Here is a 16962-nt window from a genome sequence, read left to right on the forward strand (position 1 = left end):
GGAGTCCCTGTGTTTCCAGCTCTGATCTGTACCCGTGTACATGCTCTGGTCTAGCCGGATTTGTAAGGTAGAATTGACTCCCGTCCATTTTCTCTGGCTGCTTCCAGCCACACTCACTAGTTTGCTCGTAGAATCCTTTAATACTGAAACTCAAAGCTTGGATTTTTTTTTTAATCCAGTTCTTTCACTTGGTAGCAGTGAGTGAGTGAGTGAGGTTTTTCAGTTTTGTTTTTAGCTTGAGATATGCTGAGCAGTTTCTTCCTTTCTGCTTTTTAAAATCCATGCCTTTCTTGACCAAACCCACTGCCTTTGAGTGGCTGTCCCTCATGGCTGTCCTGTGGCTTCCTGGGGCTGTGTGTCTTTGTGGGAGCCCATGTCCCAATCTCCTCCCTTGGAGGTCTGAACTCCCGACCTTGTGTTGGCCAGCCCAGCACAGACCAGCCTGAGCCACCGCACTCCCGGCACTCCGTTGCTCACTGATTTCCCAGGTCTGTCCTGATTCAGAGAAACCCCAGAAACAGAGTAGAAGCCATAAGTCTTTACAGGAGCACAAAGTCTCCTCTTTGCCACCAGGAGTGGCTGGTGGGTTCAAACCGCTGGCCTCGCGGCTAACCCAGTGTATAGCCCAACGCGGGCCACCAAGGCTCCCGTGGAAGGATCCAGGGCTGGGTGGGGCCTTGCCCCTTCTTTCCCAGTCTGCTTTGCAAGGTCTTGCTTCCCTTGTCTGATCTCTCTATCCTACCTGTTGGCCTCAGCTCCTTACCCTGGGAAAGCCGGGTGGGAAGAGGCCTTAGTTGGAACAAGCAGCAAGCGAGAGCTCCTTCCACATTCCTGCTGTTAGCTTCTCCCAAGAGATAAAAGGGCTCCAGTCCCCTCAGAAGGGGCCTGAGAAACAACGGAAACTTATCATTTAATGGGATTCAAGGCCAGCAGCTACTTAACTGATGACCTAAACAGAGAAAGAGCCCATGTTTTTGTGTTTTATTTCACGCGCAGAGTGGTCGGTCTAGTTACACGCACAGCGCCCTGGGGCCCAGCATCTGCCACCTTATTTCCTGAGACGAGAACAGGCCTTTTAAGCATTGTCTCTTGGGCACCGCAGAACGAGAGACCGACAGAGAAATCAAGAGATTGAATCAATTTAAATAAAATCAGGAAATAAGAGGACTTACTAGTGTGCTGTGTGCACTAATTATAAAAGTTAACTCTCAAGTACACGTGCCGAGACCGGGGCAGTATCACAGGCTACTTCCTGGGAGCGCCTCTGTCTGCGGCAGGGGCTTCCTCACGTCTGTGGATGACTGGAATCCAAGGATAATGGTGTGTTTGCTTTTTCCATGAACGGTTTGAAGCCCCTCATAGTTTTATCAACTTGAGACATCAGCCTTAAATCCTACCCAGCACTCAGTATGCGGCCATGTAGTACTAATACTACAGAGCAGTAACAGAAGCCTCCTTAGGCACTAGGATGGTGACACTTCGTCTCACGTGCTTGGGACGTGTCAGCAAGAGGGACCAGTCCCCGGAGAAGGACATCATGCTTGGCCAAGTCGGGGTCAGAGATCAAAAGGAAGTCCCTCAACGAGGGGGACGAACCCAGTGGTGGCCACGGGGCTGAAGCCATGGAGGCGGTGGTGAAGGTGGTGCGCAAGTGCACCGTGTTTTCATGCTGCCCTCCCGGGCAGATGCTGCCCTTCTGACCTCTAACGGCGGATGCTTCCAGCGTGTGTGTGCCTCACTGGTGATGCTGCTCTCTCCGAGCCACGGGGCAACTCCGTCCAGACCTAAAGGGGTCCAGGACTCTTGGATGACGTTGGGTTTTGTCCCATGTTCCCCCCGTGCCCCCCACTCTGCCCAGGGTCTTCTGTGCTTGCTTTCAGAGCAGTGAAGGATGGTAGCCGGGCACCAGCTAGGCCTCCCGGCCTCTCAGCTGTGGACACTGATGTATCTTTCCTTGCTCTGTCAGCCAAGAGACTAACGGGGTGCGTGAGTATTATTCTACACTTTGGCTCTTTAAAAAGGCAACACTTTTCTGTCCCCCCCCCCCAAATCCAGAAGGCTATGGGAAAAAGATCGGTCGCAGTAAGAGATGGAAGGAGATGCTGAAGCTGCCCCCCATCAGCAAGTGCAGTGAGCTGAGACACTCCATTGGTGAGTGGAGGAGGCCACACTTCCCCCCTGGGCTGCTGCCCTCATGTTGACCGTGGCGGGTGAAATTCTGAGCTGCCAACCGCAAAGTCAGCAGTTTGAAACCTCCTCCCGTGCAGGAGGAAGATGAGTCTGTCTGCTCCTGTGGAGACGCTAAGGTCTCAGAAACCCACCGGGGCTGCCCTGCCCTGTAGGGCGTCTGAGAGTCCAAACCCACTGGACTGCACGAAGTGTATGGTGGGATGTTAGATTCTCCAGATTCCTCCATCCCTCTTCCCCCGGGGTGGGGGTGGGGGGTGCCTTTGAGGTTCCCCTGTGACCATCGGCTTTTTCATGAACAACCAGTGTGTTAAAGAGGAGTATGTGCTCGTTGTTGTGTAGAATCGCCCCCCATGGCCGCGTCTTCATCTCCCTAACGTGCCCCTCTCCGCCGGTCCTCCGCTCTCAGCTCTCCGTGTCTTATCCACAGAGCCTGCCGGTCAGGAATGTGATGGGGAAAGGACTCCAAAGAAGCAATAAGGGGTCTGAGGGTGAAGACTGAGGTGCTGTGGCCCCAGCATTGGGGTGTCCGGGGTCTGGTCCCTCATCCTGTCTGGCTGCTAAGGGATGACCATCATTCCAGACAGCCGTCACCAGAGTTTCAGAAAGGGGCTCATGAGGTCAACACGGCACGTCTGTCAGCTCGTGGAGTACTCTAGAGCCTCGACTCTTTCATACAGTTCCTCATGTGGTGGTGACTCCCTAACTGTAAAATTATTTCCGTTGCTACATCATCACTGTCACTTTGCTGCTGTTAGGAATCAGGCGACCCCTGTGAAAGCGTGGTTTGACCCCCAGAGGGGTCGCAACCCACAGGTTGAGAACCGCTGCTCTATAGGCTGTGTGGTAGCTGTAGGTCTTGTTAGGTAGCTAGAACAGGGACCAGGTGGTGTCCACTGGACATGCTCCAAATTCAGGCTCCGACCCAGGAAGGCGGTACACCTGGGTGGGCCTCAGTCTGGGCTTAATTCATTTAACCAATGGGGTCACCCAGTACGGGGGACCATGCCTCCCAGCAGAGGGCCCTGAAAACTCCAGAATCCGGCGCCCCTGGCCTTCCTTGGCAGCTGCTGCTCAGCCGGCAGGGCTGCAGTTTTCTCTGGGCTCGGGTGGGGGTGACGCGCCCTGAGGATGCCTGTGTTAAACCTGAAACTTCTATCCTTTGTAAAACTCGCCCGAGGAACCATACAGTCTTGGTGTGAGCAGAACCAGCTGGGGCCTGTCAGGAGGGCACCCGTGATTGTGTTTTCCACTGGTGGGATTTCCGTTCCAAGGGTATGTAACGGTCCCTCATTTTGACTGGGTGCAGCTGAGCGTTTCCATTGAGTCACGGATAAACGCTCCTTCTATGTGGAAGGAGTTAGCCTTTTGTCTCTAATGTGATTATATCATAATTCTGTGTTTTAAAAAAATATTTTTAGTCCTCGCGCCGCATAAGAACCCCCTCCCCAGCCATGACCACGCTCAGGGTCCAGCCTGATGCCCAAGCCAAGGTGGATGTGTTCCGGGAAGACCTGTGTACCAAGACAGAAAACCTGCTAGAGAGCTTTTTCCCCAAGAAGATTTCCGACTTGGATGCATTTTTAAAGGAGCCAGCTCTCAATGAAGCCAACTTGAGCCAACTCAAGGCTCCATTGGACATCCCAGTGCCTGATCCAGTCAAGGAGAAGGAGAAGGAGGAGCGGAGGAAAGAGCAGGAGAAGGAAGATAAAGGGGCAGATGAAGATAAAGGTCCTCCCTGAGGCCCAGTGAACTGCAATGAGAAGATCGTGGGGCTCTTGGAGCTCCTGAAGCCAGAGATTAAAGCTGTCATTGAACAGCTCAACCTGGTCACCACCTGGTTGCAGCTACAGATCCCTCGGATTGAGGAAGGCAACAACTTTGGAGTTGCTGTTCAGGAAAAGGTGTTTGAGCTGATGACCAGCCTTCACACCAAGCTGGAAGGCTTCCACACCAAGATCTCCAAGTATTTTTCTGAGCCTGGCGATGCAGTGGCGAAGGCAGCCAAGCAGCCCCATGTGGGTGACTTCCGGCAGCTGGTGCATGAGCTGGATGAGGCAGAGTACCGGGATATCCAACTGATGGTCATGGAGATCCAGAATGCTTATGCTGTGCTGTATGACATCATCCTGAAGAGCTTCGAAAAGCTCAAGACGAAGGGCATGATCTACTGAGGCCTCCGCTCTCGCTCTCATTCTGTGGTGGGCACGGCAGAGACGCTCCTGCCTTTATTGGGGACTTGCCTCCTAAGTTTCTTCTAAGGGGTTTCCCCTCACCTTGCTGCCCAGGTGCAATAAATAGTCATGCCATTAAAAAATTATTTTAAAAATCATTTTATTAGGGGCACATACAACTCTTGTCATAATCCATACATACAGCAGTTGTGTAAAGCACATGTGCATTCATTGCCCTCATCATTCTCAAAGCATTGCTCTCCACTTAAGCCCCTGGCATCAGCTCCTCATTTTCCCCCTCCCTCCCTGCTCCTGCCTCCCTCAAACCCTTGATAATTTATAAATGATTGTTTTGTCATATCCTACACTGTCCAACATCTCCTTTCACCCACTTTTCTGTTGTCTGTCCCCCAGGGAGGAGGTTATATGTAGATCCTTGTAATCTGTTCCCCCTTTCCACCCCACCCTCCCTCCACCCTCCTCGTATCACCACTCTTACCACCGGTCCTGAAGGGATCATTAGTTCTGAATTCCCTGTGTTTCCAGTTCCTATCTGTACCCGTGTACATCCTCTGGTCTAGCCAGATTTATAAAGTAGAATTGGGATCGTGATAGTGAGTGGGGAGGAAGCATTTAGGAACTAGAGAAAAGTTATATGTTTCATTGTTGCTATACTGCACCCTGACTGACTCATCTGCTCCCCGAGATCCTTCCATAAGGGAATGTTCAGTTGCCTACAGATGGGCTTTGGGTCTCCACTCACACTTCCTTTCATTCACATTGATATGATTTTTTGTTCTTTGATGCCTGATACCTGATCCCTTCGACATTTGGTGATCGCATAGGCTGGTGTGCTTCTTCCAGGTGGGCTTTGTTGCTTCTGAGCTAGATGGCCGCTTGTTTACCTTCAATCCTTTAAGACCCCAGATGCTATATCTTTGATAGCTGGGCACCATCAGCTTTTTTCTTCACATTTGCTTATGCATCCGCTTTGTCTTCAGCGATTGTGTGGGGAAGGTGAGCACCATGGAATGCCAGTTTAATAGAACAAAGTGTTCTTGCATTGAGGGAGTACTTGAGTGGAGGCCCAGTGTCCATCTGCTACCTTAATACTAAACCTATACATATATGCACATAGATCTATTTCCATATCCTCCTATATAAATACATTTACATATGTACATGCCTGTATTTAGACCTCTATAAATACCTTTTGCCTCCTAGTTCTTTCCCATATTTCCTTTTACTTTCCTCTTGTTCCACTATCATGCTCAGCCTTCATTTGGGTTTCAGTAATTCCTCTCAGTTACATGACCCTTGGTCTCATGACCAGTGGAGTAATTTTGGTTTTTAATTTTTTGTCTTAAAAAAAAGAAATACAATTTTTGGTCTTACAGTATTTTTTCCTCTGTACAGAGGTTGTGTCGGCCTAGGCAAGATGCCTGTATCCCAAGATTATTTTTCAAAGTCCTTTTAAAAAATTTCCATAAAGGTTCGTTTTATGGAAATTTTCACTTTTTTTCACTCTCAAAATCAGCTCCAGGTGGTATGAAGAGGGTGGTAGTCCTCTCCCAGGATTAGCCACTTCCTTTAAAGGAATTAAAAAAAACATTTTTTTTTTGCATTTTTAAAATGTTTTATTAGGGGTTCATACAACTCTTATCACAATCCATACATACATCAATTGTGTAAAGCACATCTGTACATTCATTGCCCTCATCATTTTCTTTTTTTTTTAAACAATTTATTGGGGCTCATACAATTCTTATCACGGTCCATACATATACATACATCAATTGTATAAAGCACATCTGTACAGTCTTTGCCCTAATCATTTTTTTCTCTTCTTCTTTTACATTTTATTAGGGACTCATACAACTCTTACCACAATCCATACATATACATACATCAATTGTATAAAGCACATCCATACATTCCCTGCCCCAATCATTCTCAAGGCATTTGCTCTCCACTTAATAAAGGAATTTTTAACCACCTTTTAAGTGACAGTTGTATTGAGAGACAGCTGACATACATTACAATTCACCTATTGAAAGCATCCGATTCAATTCATAGTAGTATATTCAGGGAGTAATTTTGGACCATCTCAGCATTCTCACAAGAAACCCCTCAGCCCCCAGCAGCCATTCCGCTCGCTCCGTCAGTCTGTGGGAGTCATCTGCCCAGTGTGCACCTTGATGACTGGCTCCTCCACTTGGAGCAGTGCTTCAGGGCTCATCCGTGCTGCACCAGGAGCCCATCACGCTTCTGCTACTTGCTATTGCCGAGTGGCAAGTACCAAACAAACTGATCTCATCCTCGGTGGATTCTTGGATTTGGGTTGTGTCCCCGCTGTGAGCATTTGTGCACACGGTTTTGTGTGGGCACGTGTTCCCAGTTCCCTTGGTGGTGAAAACAAGAGCAGTGCATACTCACGGGAGGAGAGAATGCATGAGTTCAAAGTGTGACATAGAGGTGTTGGCTGGGCTGTGTGTCTTCCAGACGCTCTGGGGGGTCTGCTTTTTGCCGGTTTGGTGGCTGCCGGCTGTCCTTGGCTTGTGGCCACATCACTCCAGTCTTCAGAGCTGCCTTTACATTTCTGTGTTGAGCTGCACAGCACTTTTCCTGTGTGTGGCTGGTCTCCACCCCTAATCTCCAGAGCCTACGTGTGACTGCATTGAGCACCCACCCAGACGTGTAGGATAGTCTCCCTACCTGCTAATGCTCCCCACCTGCACAGGCTTTCCCCTCCCTAATGTGGCAGCAGTGGCAGCAGTGACGGCTTCCTGGGATGGTCATTGTTAGCTGCCGTCAAGTCGGCTCTGACTCACGGGCTGCTCGACTCACCGCAGGAAGCATTCACTGACCGTGCACCACCTTCCTGGTCGTCGGGCTGAGCCCCTTGTGTGGCTCCCTGGTTTTCCCTGACCCAGCATGGTGGGCTCTCCTGATGGTGGGTCCAAAGTGAGAGAGCCAGAGTCTCATCCCCTTCGCTTCCAAGGAGCTTGCTGGGTGCGTTTGATCCAGACGGACGTGTTTGTTCTTTGGGTAGTCCACCATCGCTGTGGCTTCAGGAGTCTTTGCCCACACCACAGCTGAAGTGCACGGCGTCGCCGCCCCTCGTCTTTCACCCTGGTCTAGTGCATGAGCCGATTGCAATGGCGAGCTGGCAGCAGGCCCACCTTCACTAGCAGAGTCACGTCTGTGCTTCGTGAACCTCCAGCACGCCGTGGGATTTCCTACCTGAGGTTTCCCCAAGCTCTGGTGCTGACCCCAGGAGAGTGGAACTGGTGGCAGCTGGAGTCTTCCCTCTGTGTGCCATGGCGTTGGGTGTTTAGGTGTGCCATGGTGTTTTCTCTGTGTTGAGGCCCCGGGGTGGAGCCTGTGCCCTTCCTGAGCAAGCGCTGTACCGGCAGGGCTCTGAGCTGGTGCCTTCGGCTTCCTCTGCTCCGCCTGCTGCACCGGGGAGCCCGGTGTGGGGCTTCCTGAGTGGTCAGCAAACCATTTGCCCGAGAGGCCGCACCAGTTTGATTCCCATCAGCAACGTCTGAGGTTCCATGTCCCCATGTCCTTGCCACATGCTTGCCCTTTTCCTTCTGGCCAGCCCAGAGGCCCGGCTGGGCATTGCCCCAGAGGACAGAGAGGCTGAGCGGCAGTTGCTGCGACCGTTGGCTGTATGTGCCTCCTTTGGGCCACTTGCCATTGGATTGGTGTCTGCCTTGTACACAGCACAGAAGCAGCCGTGTGAAGAGCGTCGGCCCCACGGCTGTGTCGGCACAGAAGTGAGCATGCGATGTGCCGTTCTTGAGGGCCATTTGTACTGTCCCAGAGAACCCTAACTTTCTGGGTGCGTTTGCACCCGGAAGCTCGTTCTTAGGGGGTGGCTCAGACAGCCTGTACAGTCCCTTAGTTAATCTTTAGTGAGATCTATTAGCTGACCTTCTATTGCCTTTGTTCATTTATTATTCTGAACCAAGCCCCGGGCTTGGCTCCAGAAACACTGGTTGAGAACCAGATGTGGCTGCCACCACAGTGAACCCAGTACCAGTGCCCTCTTGACCAAGGTCGCTGCCGTAATCATGCACAGTCGTAGGAAGTGTCTGAAGGACACCTCCGGACGCCAGTGGGCCAGGCTTAGCTGAGTCTGAGGTGAGACTGAGGAGGGTGAGGTAGGGAGAACAGGATAAGAACTTTGCAGGCAGCAGGGCCAGGGCGGCAGGGTCATTGTGAGTCAGAATCGGCAGTTCGAAACCACCAGCTCTTCCTTGGGAGAAAGAGGAGGTCTGTCAGCTCCTGTAAGAGTTAAAGTGTCGGAAACCCACAGGTCCAGTTCCCCAGTGCCCTGTAGACAGGGTCGCTACGAGTTGGTGTTGACTCGATGGCCGTGAGTTAGGTTTGGGATTTGGGTAAGAAAGGCCAGTACTGCTGGCACGGCGACGAAGGAGGAGACAAAAGGTGATGGTGCCCTGGAGGCTGTGTCTTACTGGAGTTGGGATGCTCAGCTCAGGAATGCTGTCAATCAGAAGCCTCGCGCTGTAGGGTGGCGAGTGGCACCTGTCTGGGTAGTCGGGGAGGGAGGGCGGGAGGGAGGTGTCCGTGTCTACATGGGATGTAGAGGTCACCCTAAAGAAAGAAGAGAGGGGGTACGGTCAGGGGCCCTTGCCCACTTTCTGAGGACGCTCACGTGGAAAGGATGAGCTGGCCAGGTGGACCAGGGAGGGGCAGCCAGATGGGCCTGAGGTGTGGGGAGGAGGGGGGTCAAGGGCACCACAGAGGGAGAAGGTTCCAGGAGGGTGGGCATGGCCAGTAGTGTCAGAGAGGTCAGGGAGAGTGATAGACAAAAAGTACCCATAGGTCTCGTCCTAAGTCCAGCGACTCCCATTCCCAGTTCTGGCCACAGTAGACACCCCGCTCCTTGTGCAATGAGGGGATGAGTGAGTGAAGCAGCACTGTCCCACGGGAGAGGGAGAGGGAGAGGCAGGCAGATGGCCAGTTCTCCATGAATAAGCTGTGCCCTTGCGGTGCATGTGTCCCGCGGCTACACTGCCTGAAGAGGGGCCTGCTGCTTCCTCTGGCAGGCCAGAGCTGTTCAGCATTCTTCGCCCACACCCAGTTCACGTGCACCAGCCCCGCCTCATCAGTCAGTCTTCCTCGTTGCCCCACTTTCCCATGCGTGGAAGGAGGGGAAATACCGAGGCGTCACACACCTGGGGATGGAATCCCGGGCAGCCCCACGCTTGCTCCCCCTGCTGAGTGTTATCTTCAGGTGTTGCTGTCAGGTACCATCGAGGCAATCCCGACCCACGCACAACAGAGAAACACTGCCCAGCCCTGCGCCAGCCTCGCCATTGTTCTCATGTCTGAGCTCATTGTTGCAGCCACTGTGTCCGTCCATCCATCCAGCCGTCTGTCCGTCCATCTTGTCGAGGACCTTCCTCTCTCTCCCCGCCCCTCCACTTGACCAAGCTCATGTCCTTCTCCAGGGACTGGTCTCTCCTGACCACATGCCCACCATACTGGAGACGACCTCTTTTCATCCTGGCCTCTAAGGAGCCCCCAGCCCTCTGAATCATGTGTCCTCCCGGCCGTCAGGGGGGACTTTGAGTGAATGACTGGTGTCATTGCCAGTGTAGTGAACCGTGACCTTTGCTGATCCCAAGGCTCACGGTCACCAAGGGGTAGGGCTCATCTTGAAATGCTCCATTTTGCTTTTGGCAAATCCCAGTCTGCCTTGGCACAGTCCCAGTTCTGATGATCGGTCGATGCTTGCCCGTTTCTCCTCGTTTCCAGTCTGCCCACCGGCAGACGAAGGTCCTGCATCAGGCTTCCCATCAGGTCACCATGGTGGACTGTGCGTGAGAAGGCAGCCCCTCCTCAGTCATTTTTAGGGCACCGTCTCTGGCAGAGTCCTGCCTCCCGGCACCAGGCCTGCGTGCCCGTCAGTGAGGACTTCAGCAGCCTCCCTGCCCCTGGGCGGTCTGCTCCAGTGTGAAGCTCCGCTGAGACCTCCTCACCCTGGGTGGCCCTGCCACTGTTGGACGTACGTCGCTTCCAGCCTCAGCCTCACAGCCCCACCCAGATGCAGCGACAGTGGCGGGCTCCTGCTAGGTACCTGCACATCGCCTGTGCCCTTTAAGCTGAGAGCATCGGAGCTTCTTACTGAAGCCTCAGCGAGCCAGTTTGGGCATAAGACGTGGCTCTGCCCCTCTTGACGCAGCCTTGCTTGTGCGCCACTGCTCGTTGAAAGGTTGGTGGTTCAGCGCCACCCAGAAGCACTGCAGAAGCCAGGCCCGGGCCCCTTGCTGCCACCTGTAACCGAGCTGCCCCGTGGCCTTTTCCTGACTGCCAGCTTCGTGCCAGCGGGTGCCCGACCGGCCCTGTGCTGCCAGCCTTGAGTTCAGAAGCTGAGTACTCACTGCAAGAACCACCCACGACCTTCCCCCGAGACCGTGTACCCCGACAAACAGAATCCATGGACCGGTGAGTGAGCCCGCAGAGCCCCACTCAGGGAGAGGCTTAATGGACATGCCGCTCTCCTGAAACGGGAGCTTCCCCAAACTCGGAGTGTCTGTGCAGTCCCCTGCCCCTCGTCTGCCAGCACGCCACAGGCGGTGGTTCCTGTGTCGCTGTGAGGCTGGAAGCAGCGTCTCCGGTGTGTCAGATGCCAGCAGGGTCACCACGTGAACAGGTCCCTGTTACCCCCTATGGTTGTGAAGGTTGGGTATTGAATAAGGAAGACCGCGGAGGGACCCAGGCCTTTGAATTGTGCTGGCAAGCAAGGTGGAAAGTGCCACGGATGAGAGAAGACAGACAGCTGTCCTGGAAGAGGCTCAGCAGGCCGACCATACTGCAGCTCACTGACTGTGGATGTGTCCTTGGGAGACCCGTCCCCGAGAGGGACCCACGCTTGGTAAAGCAGAGGGGCGTCAAGAGAGAGGACTCGACACAGGAAAGCGGTGAGGGTGGTGCAGGACCGGGTGCTGCGTGGGCCAACTGGGCATGAGGTTGGCGCCGACTCACTGGGGCCTCACCACAGCAATAAGGGGTGCCTGTCACTTTCCTCCAGGACAGAAGAGAGGCAAGACGGACACAGCTCTGAAAGTCCCGAGTCTGTCTGCCCGGGGTGTTTCACAGACATGCTCCTGCGGGGCGCTGAAAGGCAGGAGAGAGGAGTCTGTTCAGTCCCTCGAGAGGTTGGGGTGGCCCGGGGACACTGGCCTCTGGGCGCCTCTTCCAGGCCATCTGGTCAGGCTTCATGCACCTTCGTGCCTCAGTCTGGCAGCTTCTTTGGCCCTGACCGGGCTTTTTTGAATGTTCCTGCCAACACCCAAATTAGCCTGCAAAATGTCGGTTTAAACAAGCCAGCACAGAGCCAGCTGTGGGTACCCCGGGGGCTGCGGGGCCAGACTGGGCTGCGAGCGGCCCCAGGTGGCCCTGACCTGGCCCCTTTCCTCCTCAGAGAAGGATTACAGCAGTCTGTGCGACAGGCAGCCCATCGGGAGGCTGCTCTTCCGGCAGTTCTGTGACACCAAGGAAGACCTGAAGTCCTGTGTGGCGTTCCTGGATGCTGTGGTGAGTGCACCCATGGCCGCCCGCCCCCCGACCCCCTGCTGCTTTTCAGGGGTGATCCCTCAGGACACCGGCACCAGGCCCTGCCTGACAGGGTGCCGAGTGGTGGGCATGGTGTGACAGCTCCTGTCGGGTCCCAAGAGGCGTCTCCTGAGTCACTTAGGAGCAGGCAGCCTTCCTTTGCCAGAAGGTTGAGAGCCAATTAAGACCCTGCACTTCTTGAGCCTCCTGGAAGGCGCCCCCCCCTTCCCCGCCCCCCAAGCTGGATGAAGGCAGAGCAAACACACACACAAGCCCTGTGCAAACTCAGAGCATCCCTCTAGGGCAGGGTGGGCGGCCCCTGTGGTTTCTGAGAAGGTCACTGCTTACTTGCGCAGAAAGCCCCGTCTTTCTCCTAAGTCCGGGCTGCCTACAGCTGCCCTACCGTTGGGCGTTTCTCCTTCCCCAGGAAAGCCTCCGCTCTGCTTCTAAGACGTTCGGCTCCTGCAGCCAGGCCCACCAGGATGAGGCAGGCTGCTCCCTCCCCAGAGCGAGCCGGTCGTGGCTTGAGCACTTGCACAGAGTGCTGTTGTCATGAGCGGCACCATCAGTAATTACTTAACAATCTTTGACATTTCCGAACGCTCGGTTTATTCACTGCAAACACACATCGAACTATCTGATCATCGAGTTAGGTAAAAAGGTATCAGGGCTAATATCAAATATCAGAGTAACACACTGCACACATTCCTACGGCATCACAGCCCCAGTGAGCTTGCCTTCACCGGTGTGCTCACCCGGCAGAGCTGGAGAGAGCAGGCGTCGACATCTGAAAAGTCACTGTCTTTACCCGGCTCTATAGTGGCATTTCAGCTGGGCCTTTGACGTGTCCTAGAAATTCCGCGGCGTTCTCAGGGTCCCCAGACCGTCTGTGTGTTCTGTCCTGCTCTCATCCACTATCCCCACCGCCCCTCGCTGAGTGGCATCTCAGCCCTCCCAGTGCAGACTCGGGCACAGACCCTGGCAGTGGTCCCATGCCTGTACAGAACAAGTCAAATGTTGACCTGTGTGTGTGGTGGGGGTGGATGGGGGGGAGCCCAGGGGGTGTGCACCCGCCTGCTGTGGTCTGAGGCCGCCTGCAGGAGAGCCCTGCGGCAGTCTGCACTGGCAAAGGTGACAGCCGAGGACCCTGTGGGACACTTGGAGTCCAATGGGTCAGAATCAGCTGGACACGAATGGGCTTGGGGTTTTTACTCACATGGCTTTTTACGACCAGTAAGAAGAGGCGGCTTTCATTCCCGTTGGCTGCTCTGTGTCCAGAAACCGCAGGTTGATTGTGGGGCACACACAGGCTGGGGGAGACCCAGGGGAAGGCCTGGGAAGGGCTCTGAGAGGACGATGCTGTTGGACTTCTCACATCACGTGTGACTGCAGTAGCAGACCTGTCCCTGCCCCTCTGGCAAGTGGCCTTCTCCATCTTGAAGGCCGTGGCCACAGGGGATTTGATCACATGCCCCCCCGCCCACCCTGCCAGCTGGACTGAAAGCCTCTGGGCATTGTGGGTGCCACCTGATCAGCAGAGACGGTGGCCCTTCACCAGCAGGTGCGTGTGCACGTGCAGGCTGTGAGCAGAGACAGCCCCTGAGACGTGTACTTGGGGGGTGGGGGGGTAACGCTGCGTTTTAAGCCAGGAGAGGTCCATGTACATGAAGCCAGGTGTGACGCACAGAGCAGGCACAGCTGGCTGGCAGTGGCAGCGGTGGTTGGAGACGCAGGGCAGACTGGGAACACCATACAACCAGCCTGGCTCACAGTGCGGTGGTTTCCCGTCCATGTGCTTGGCTGGCCCAGGTCTGCTTCGTGTGACACAGACAGTAGGCCAGAGTTGGTCAAGGGTTGATCCTGACTGCCGGTCACTCGTGGGATTCAGAGTGGAACGGCACTCCACCCAGCTCCGTGACCATGACCTTTCAGAAGTAGACTGTTTCCAAGGCTGTTGGCATGGTGGGTGGGTGGGGGTGAAGGTAGGATACGAACCCTCAACTTTCTGGTTAACCGTTTGCACCACCAGGACTCCGGACTTGATAATGCACACATGACTAAGTAGGTGGGTGTGCCACGAGTCTCACAGTCGCAAGCTAACGTGCTTGAGATGGTAGACGTCCCCTCCTGCGCTTGCGCGTGCGCTCGCACGCGCACACACACACACACACACACACACACAGACACACACAGTCTCTCCGCATTTTCCAGAGCACTGTTCTGTTCCCTCTGTGCTCAGAGGGGCTTCTAGCCGCCCCCCAGGGCACTGGGCTCGACACCTGGAGAACAGGCAGATAGAGGGACATTCATGGGGTCGCTGAGGAAAAAAGACCACTCAGGACTCACACTAGGTCACAGTGTAGCCACTGGACCACCCTGATTTGATCCTGCCTGTCAGTTCTCAAGAGCTCCCACAAATCCAGTGAGTCTCAGGGAGTAAAAGCCAGCATAAGCCGCAGCTTGTCTCCCTGAGATGCCAACATCAGGGGGCGGTCTACGCCAGGGGGCGGTCCTCACAGGCAAGGCTTTTTGTTTCTCCCTGGCCGAGACTGACCCGTGTGGAAGGAGCTGGGAAGGCATCTTCAGGCGCTCTGGGTGCTTGATTGAGCGGTGAGAGGCTCCTTGGTTAGCAGGCACCAGCGCCCCTGAGAAGCATCCTTGATGGGCCTCTGCTCTCCCCTCTCTTCAGGCAGAATATGAGGTGGCCGTGGATGAAGACCAGCGAGACTGTGGACGGAGGGTGGTAGCCACGTTCTTGGACAAGGTGTGTGTCCCTGTCAGATGCACAGGCGGTCGTCCTGTTTGTCATGGTCTGCGATGTGGCACACATGCTGAAGTGGACGCGTTCGCCCCACAGCCGCGGCCCTCTCCTGCGTATCTTCCATTCAACACAGGCCGGTCTCTTAGAAAACTCACTCTATGGATTTAAATGTTTGCCTATTCTTAACAGAATATAGAATTAGACTCTTGCCTGCCCCCCTCCCCCTGCCACCTAAAAAATTAAGACCTGTCCCCCTAGATGTGATCATTGACCTTTGTCTCCTGCTTCCTGGCTCTGCAGGCACCTGGAGCTCTGTCTCCGGTGCTTCCCCGCCGGGATTTCCCGCTCGGGGTCTGTGGGGTGAGAACACGCATTAGCGACAGTGAGGCTCAGCGCGGTGCATGTATTGGATGGCCCCCAGGGTGCCCCCAGCCCTGGGCAGATGCCCCCTCCTGCCTGTTTTATGATAGACCGTAAGGCAGAGGGGCCCAGGGACCCGCCCCGGGCATGCAGCTCGTTGGTGAGGGGCTGACGGGAAGCGGGGAGAGCAGTGAGCAGGTGCTACAGCTTCCCCAGCTGACTGGAGCTCAGGTTACGTAGCGATTAAAACTCCAAACCAAACCCTTCCAGTCCATTCTGCCACAGAGTGACCACACTTACAGGACCAGACAGAGCCCCCCTCTCCCCGTGGAGCTCTCGGGCCCGTGCACCTGATGGGGCAGAAGGCCTCTGTCTCCCGCAGGGCCGCTGGGGGTTCAGAAGGCTGACCTTTGTGCTGCTGAGTGTGCTCTCCCAGCAGCTCCGTGTCGGGGGACGCACTATGAGGGAAGAGACGAGCAGGAGCCTCGTTCCCATGGTATTTTTTGTCGTTCCCCCTACCCCCCCCCTCCGCTCCTGGAGAAGTAACGCGCAGCCAGGGAGGTCTTCAAGCAGACAGAACACACTCGAGCAGCGGTCTCGCCCAGGGCGAGGCGGCTCTGCATCTGAGGCTTGGTAACAGCGAGAGATGCGTATGAGCAAACGGAAGGGGGGTGAGATTTCAGAGCTTTCCCACCTCTCATGCCAGCCAGGCTGGAGAGCGTGCCATGTCCTTCCTCTCCTCGACAGGGCTGCCCGGCCCGCGTGTGCCCCTAGACCAGGGCGTCGTTAGCAGAATCACTGTAAGATTTCTCTCTGCTCTTCTTTAAAAACTACAACAGTAACAACCGCTCTTTCCTCTGCATGCTGAGCACGGGGGCTCCGCGAGGTCACCCACTCACATGTCAGGAGTCCTGAGTACCTACACGCCTAAGAGTAAGGCACCATCCACCCATCCATCCATGCAGGCATGCGTCCGTCCACCCATCCACCGGTTCATGTATTTTGTGTGTCTATAGCACTAGGTGCCAAGAGAGACGGGGCCCTGGGTCTCATGAAGCGTCCGTGTACTCCGTGCGGAGTACCACTAGAAGGGATGGGAATGGGGCCAGGATGGGGAATAAGAGAGAGACCTGGGTAAGGTGGTCAAGAAGAGAGCATTTTAGAGAGCTGGAGGGTGAGGAGGCGCTTGGTCTTCTGCAGTGCTAAGCATAGCATTCTGGGGAAGGGGAGGGGGCGGCGAGGAGCATGGACGAGGACTGTGGGGCAGAAGAGAACCTTTTACTAAGGCTGGCGCCTACAGGGCAGAGGGGACACTTGTAAGAGGTCAAGCAGGTTGGAGCAATGGCTCCGTGGGGGGAAAGTAGGGAGAACTGTGAAAAGTGAGCCTGTCAGGATAGTAACTCACTGTGCACAAGGAAAGGAAGCAATCCCGCCCACAGCAGCATCACTGAAGGACAAGTTTAACAGTGGATGAGCCCGACTGGTATACGGAAAGCAGGCAAACCGGCATCACGAGGACCCAAAGACCTTCATAAATGGAAAGGCGTCCCATGTTCACGATTGGCAATACTCCTCAAGTTAATCTCCCCTTTCAAAATCCCAGCTGCCCAGAAGGGCTAGACACGACTAAGCTGATCGTGAAATTTGTGTGGAAGTTAAGAGACCCAGAATCGCATGTCAAAACGCCTTAGTAAAAGAGTTGAAGGACTTCTTTTCCTGATTCCCAAACGTGCGATTCTCGTCCAGACAAGACAGCAGTGACCCGAGGATGAGATCCCTACCGCCCACCTGTCAGCCGTCCAAGGAAACCCAGCCGAGCCGTCGGGCCTCTCCCACCTGTGTGAGGACCAGGTCCCAGCGTGCATGTGCACGTCTCAGGGTCTTTCCCAA

At 54.8% G+C, this 16962-nt stretch overlaps 1 protein-coding gene and 1 pseudogene across 2 annotated transcripts in view; both read left to right on the plus strand.

Moving 5' to 3' along the window:
• GRK4 (G protein-coupled receptor kinase 4) overlaps window positions 1–16962 on the plus strand; it is a 36118-nt gene that overhangs the window by 4946 nt on the left and 14210 nt on the right. For both annotated transcript variants that reach the window (XM_075544635.1, XM_075544634.1), the window contains exons 2-4: window positions 2056–2151; window positions 11821–11933; window positions 14641–14715. In XM_075544635.1, coding sequence (XP_075400750.1) covers window positions 2056–2151; window positions 11821–11933; window positions 14641–14715 — 284 coding nt within the window. The remainder of the gene's footprint in view (window positions 1–2055; window positions 2152–11820; window positions 11934–14640; window positions 14716–16962) is intronic.
• LOC142443758 (proteasome activator complex subunit 1 pseudogene) lies at window positions 3615–4376 on the plus strand (annotated as a pseudogene).

The sequence above is a fragment of the Tenrec ecaudatus genome, chromosome 3, assembly GCF_050624435.1.
Source record: "Tenrec ecaudatus isolate mTenEca1 chromosome 3, mTenEca1.hap1, whole genome shotgun sequence".
NCBI lineage: Eukaryota > Metazoa > Chordata > Mammalia > Afrosoricida > Tenrecidae > Tenrec > Tenrec ecaudatus.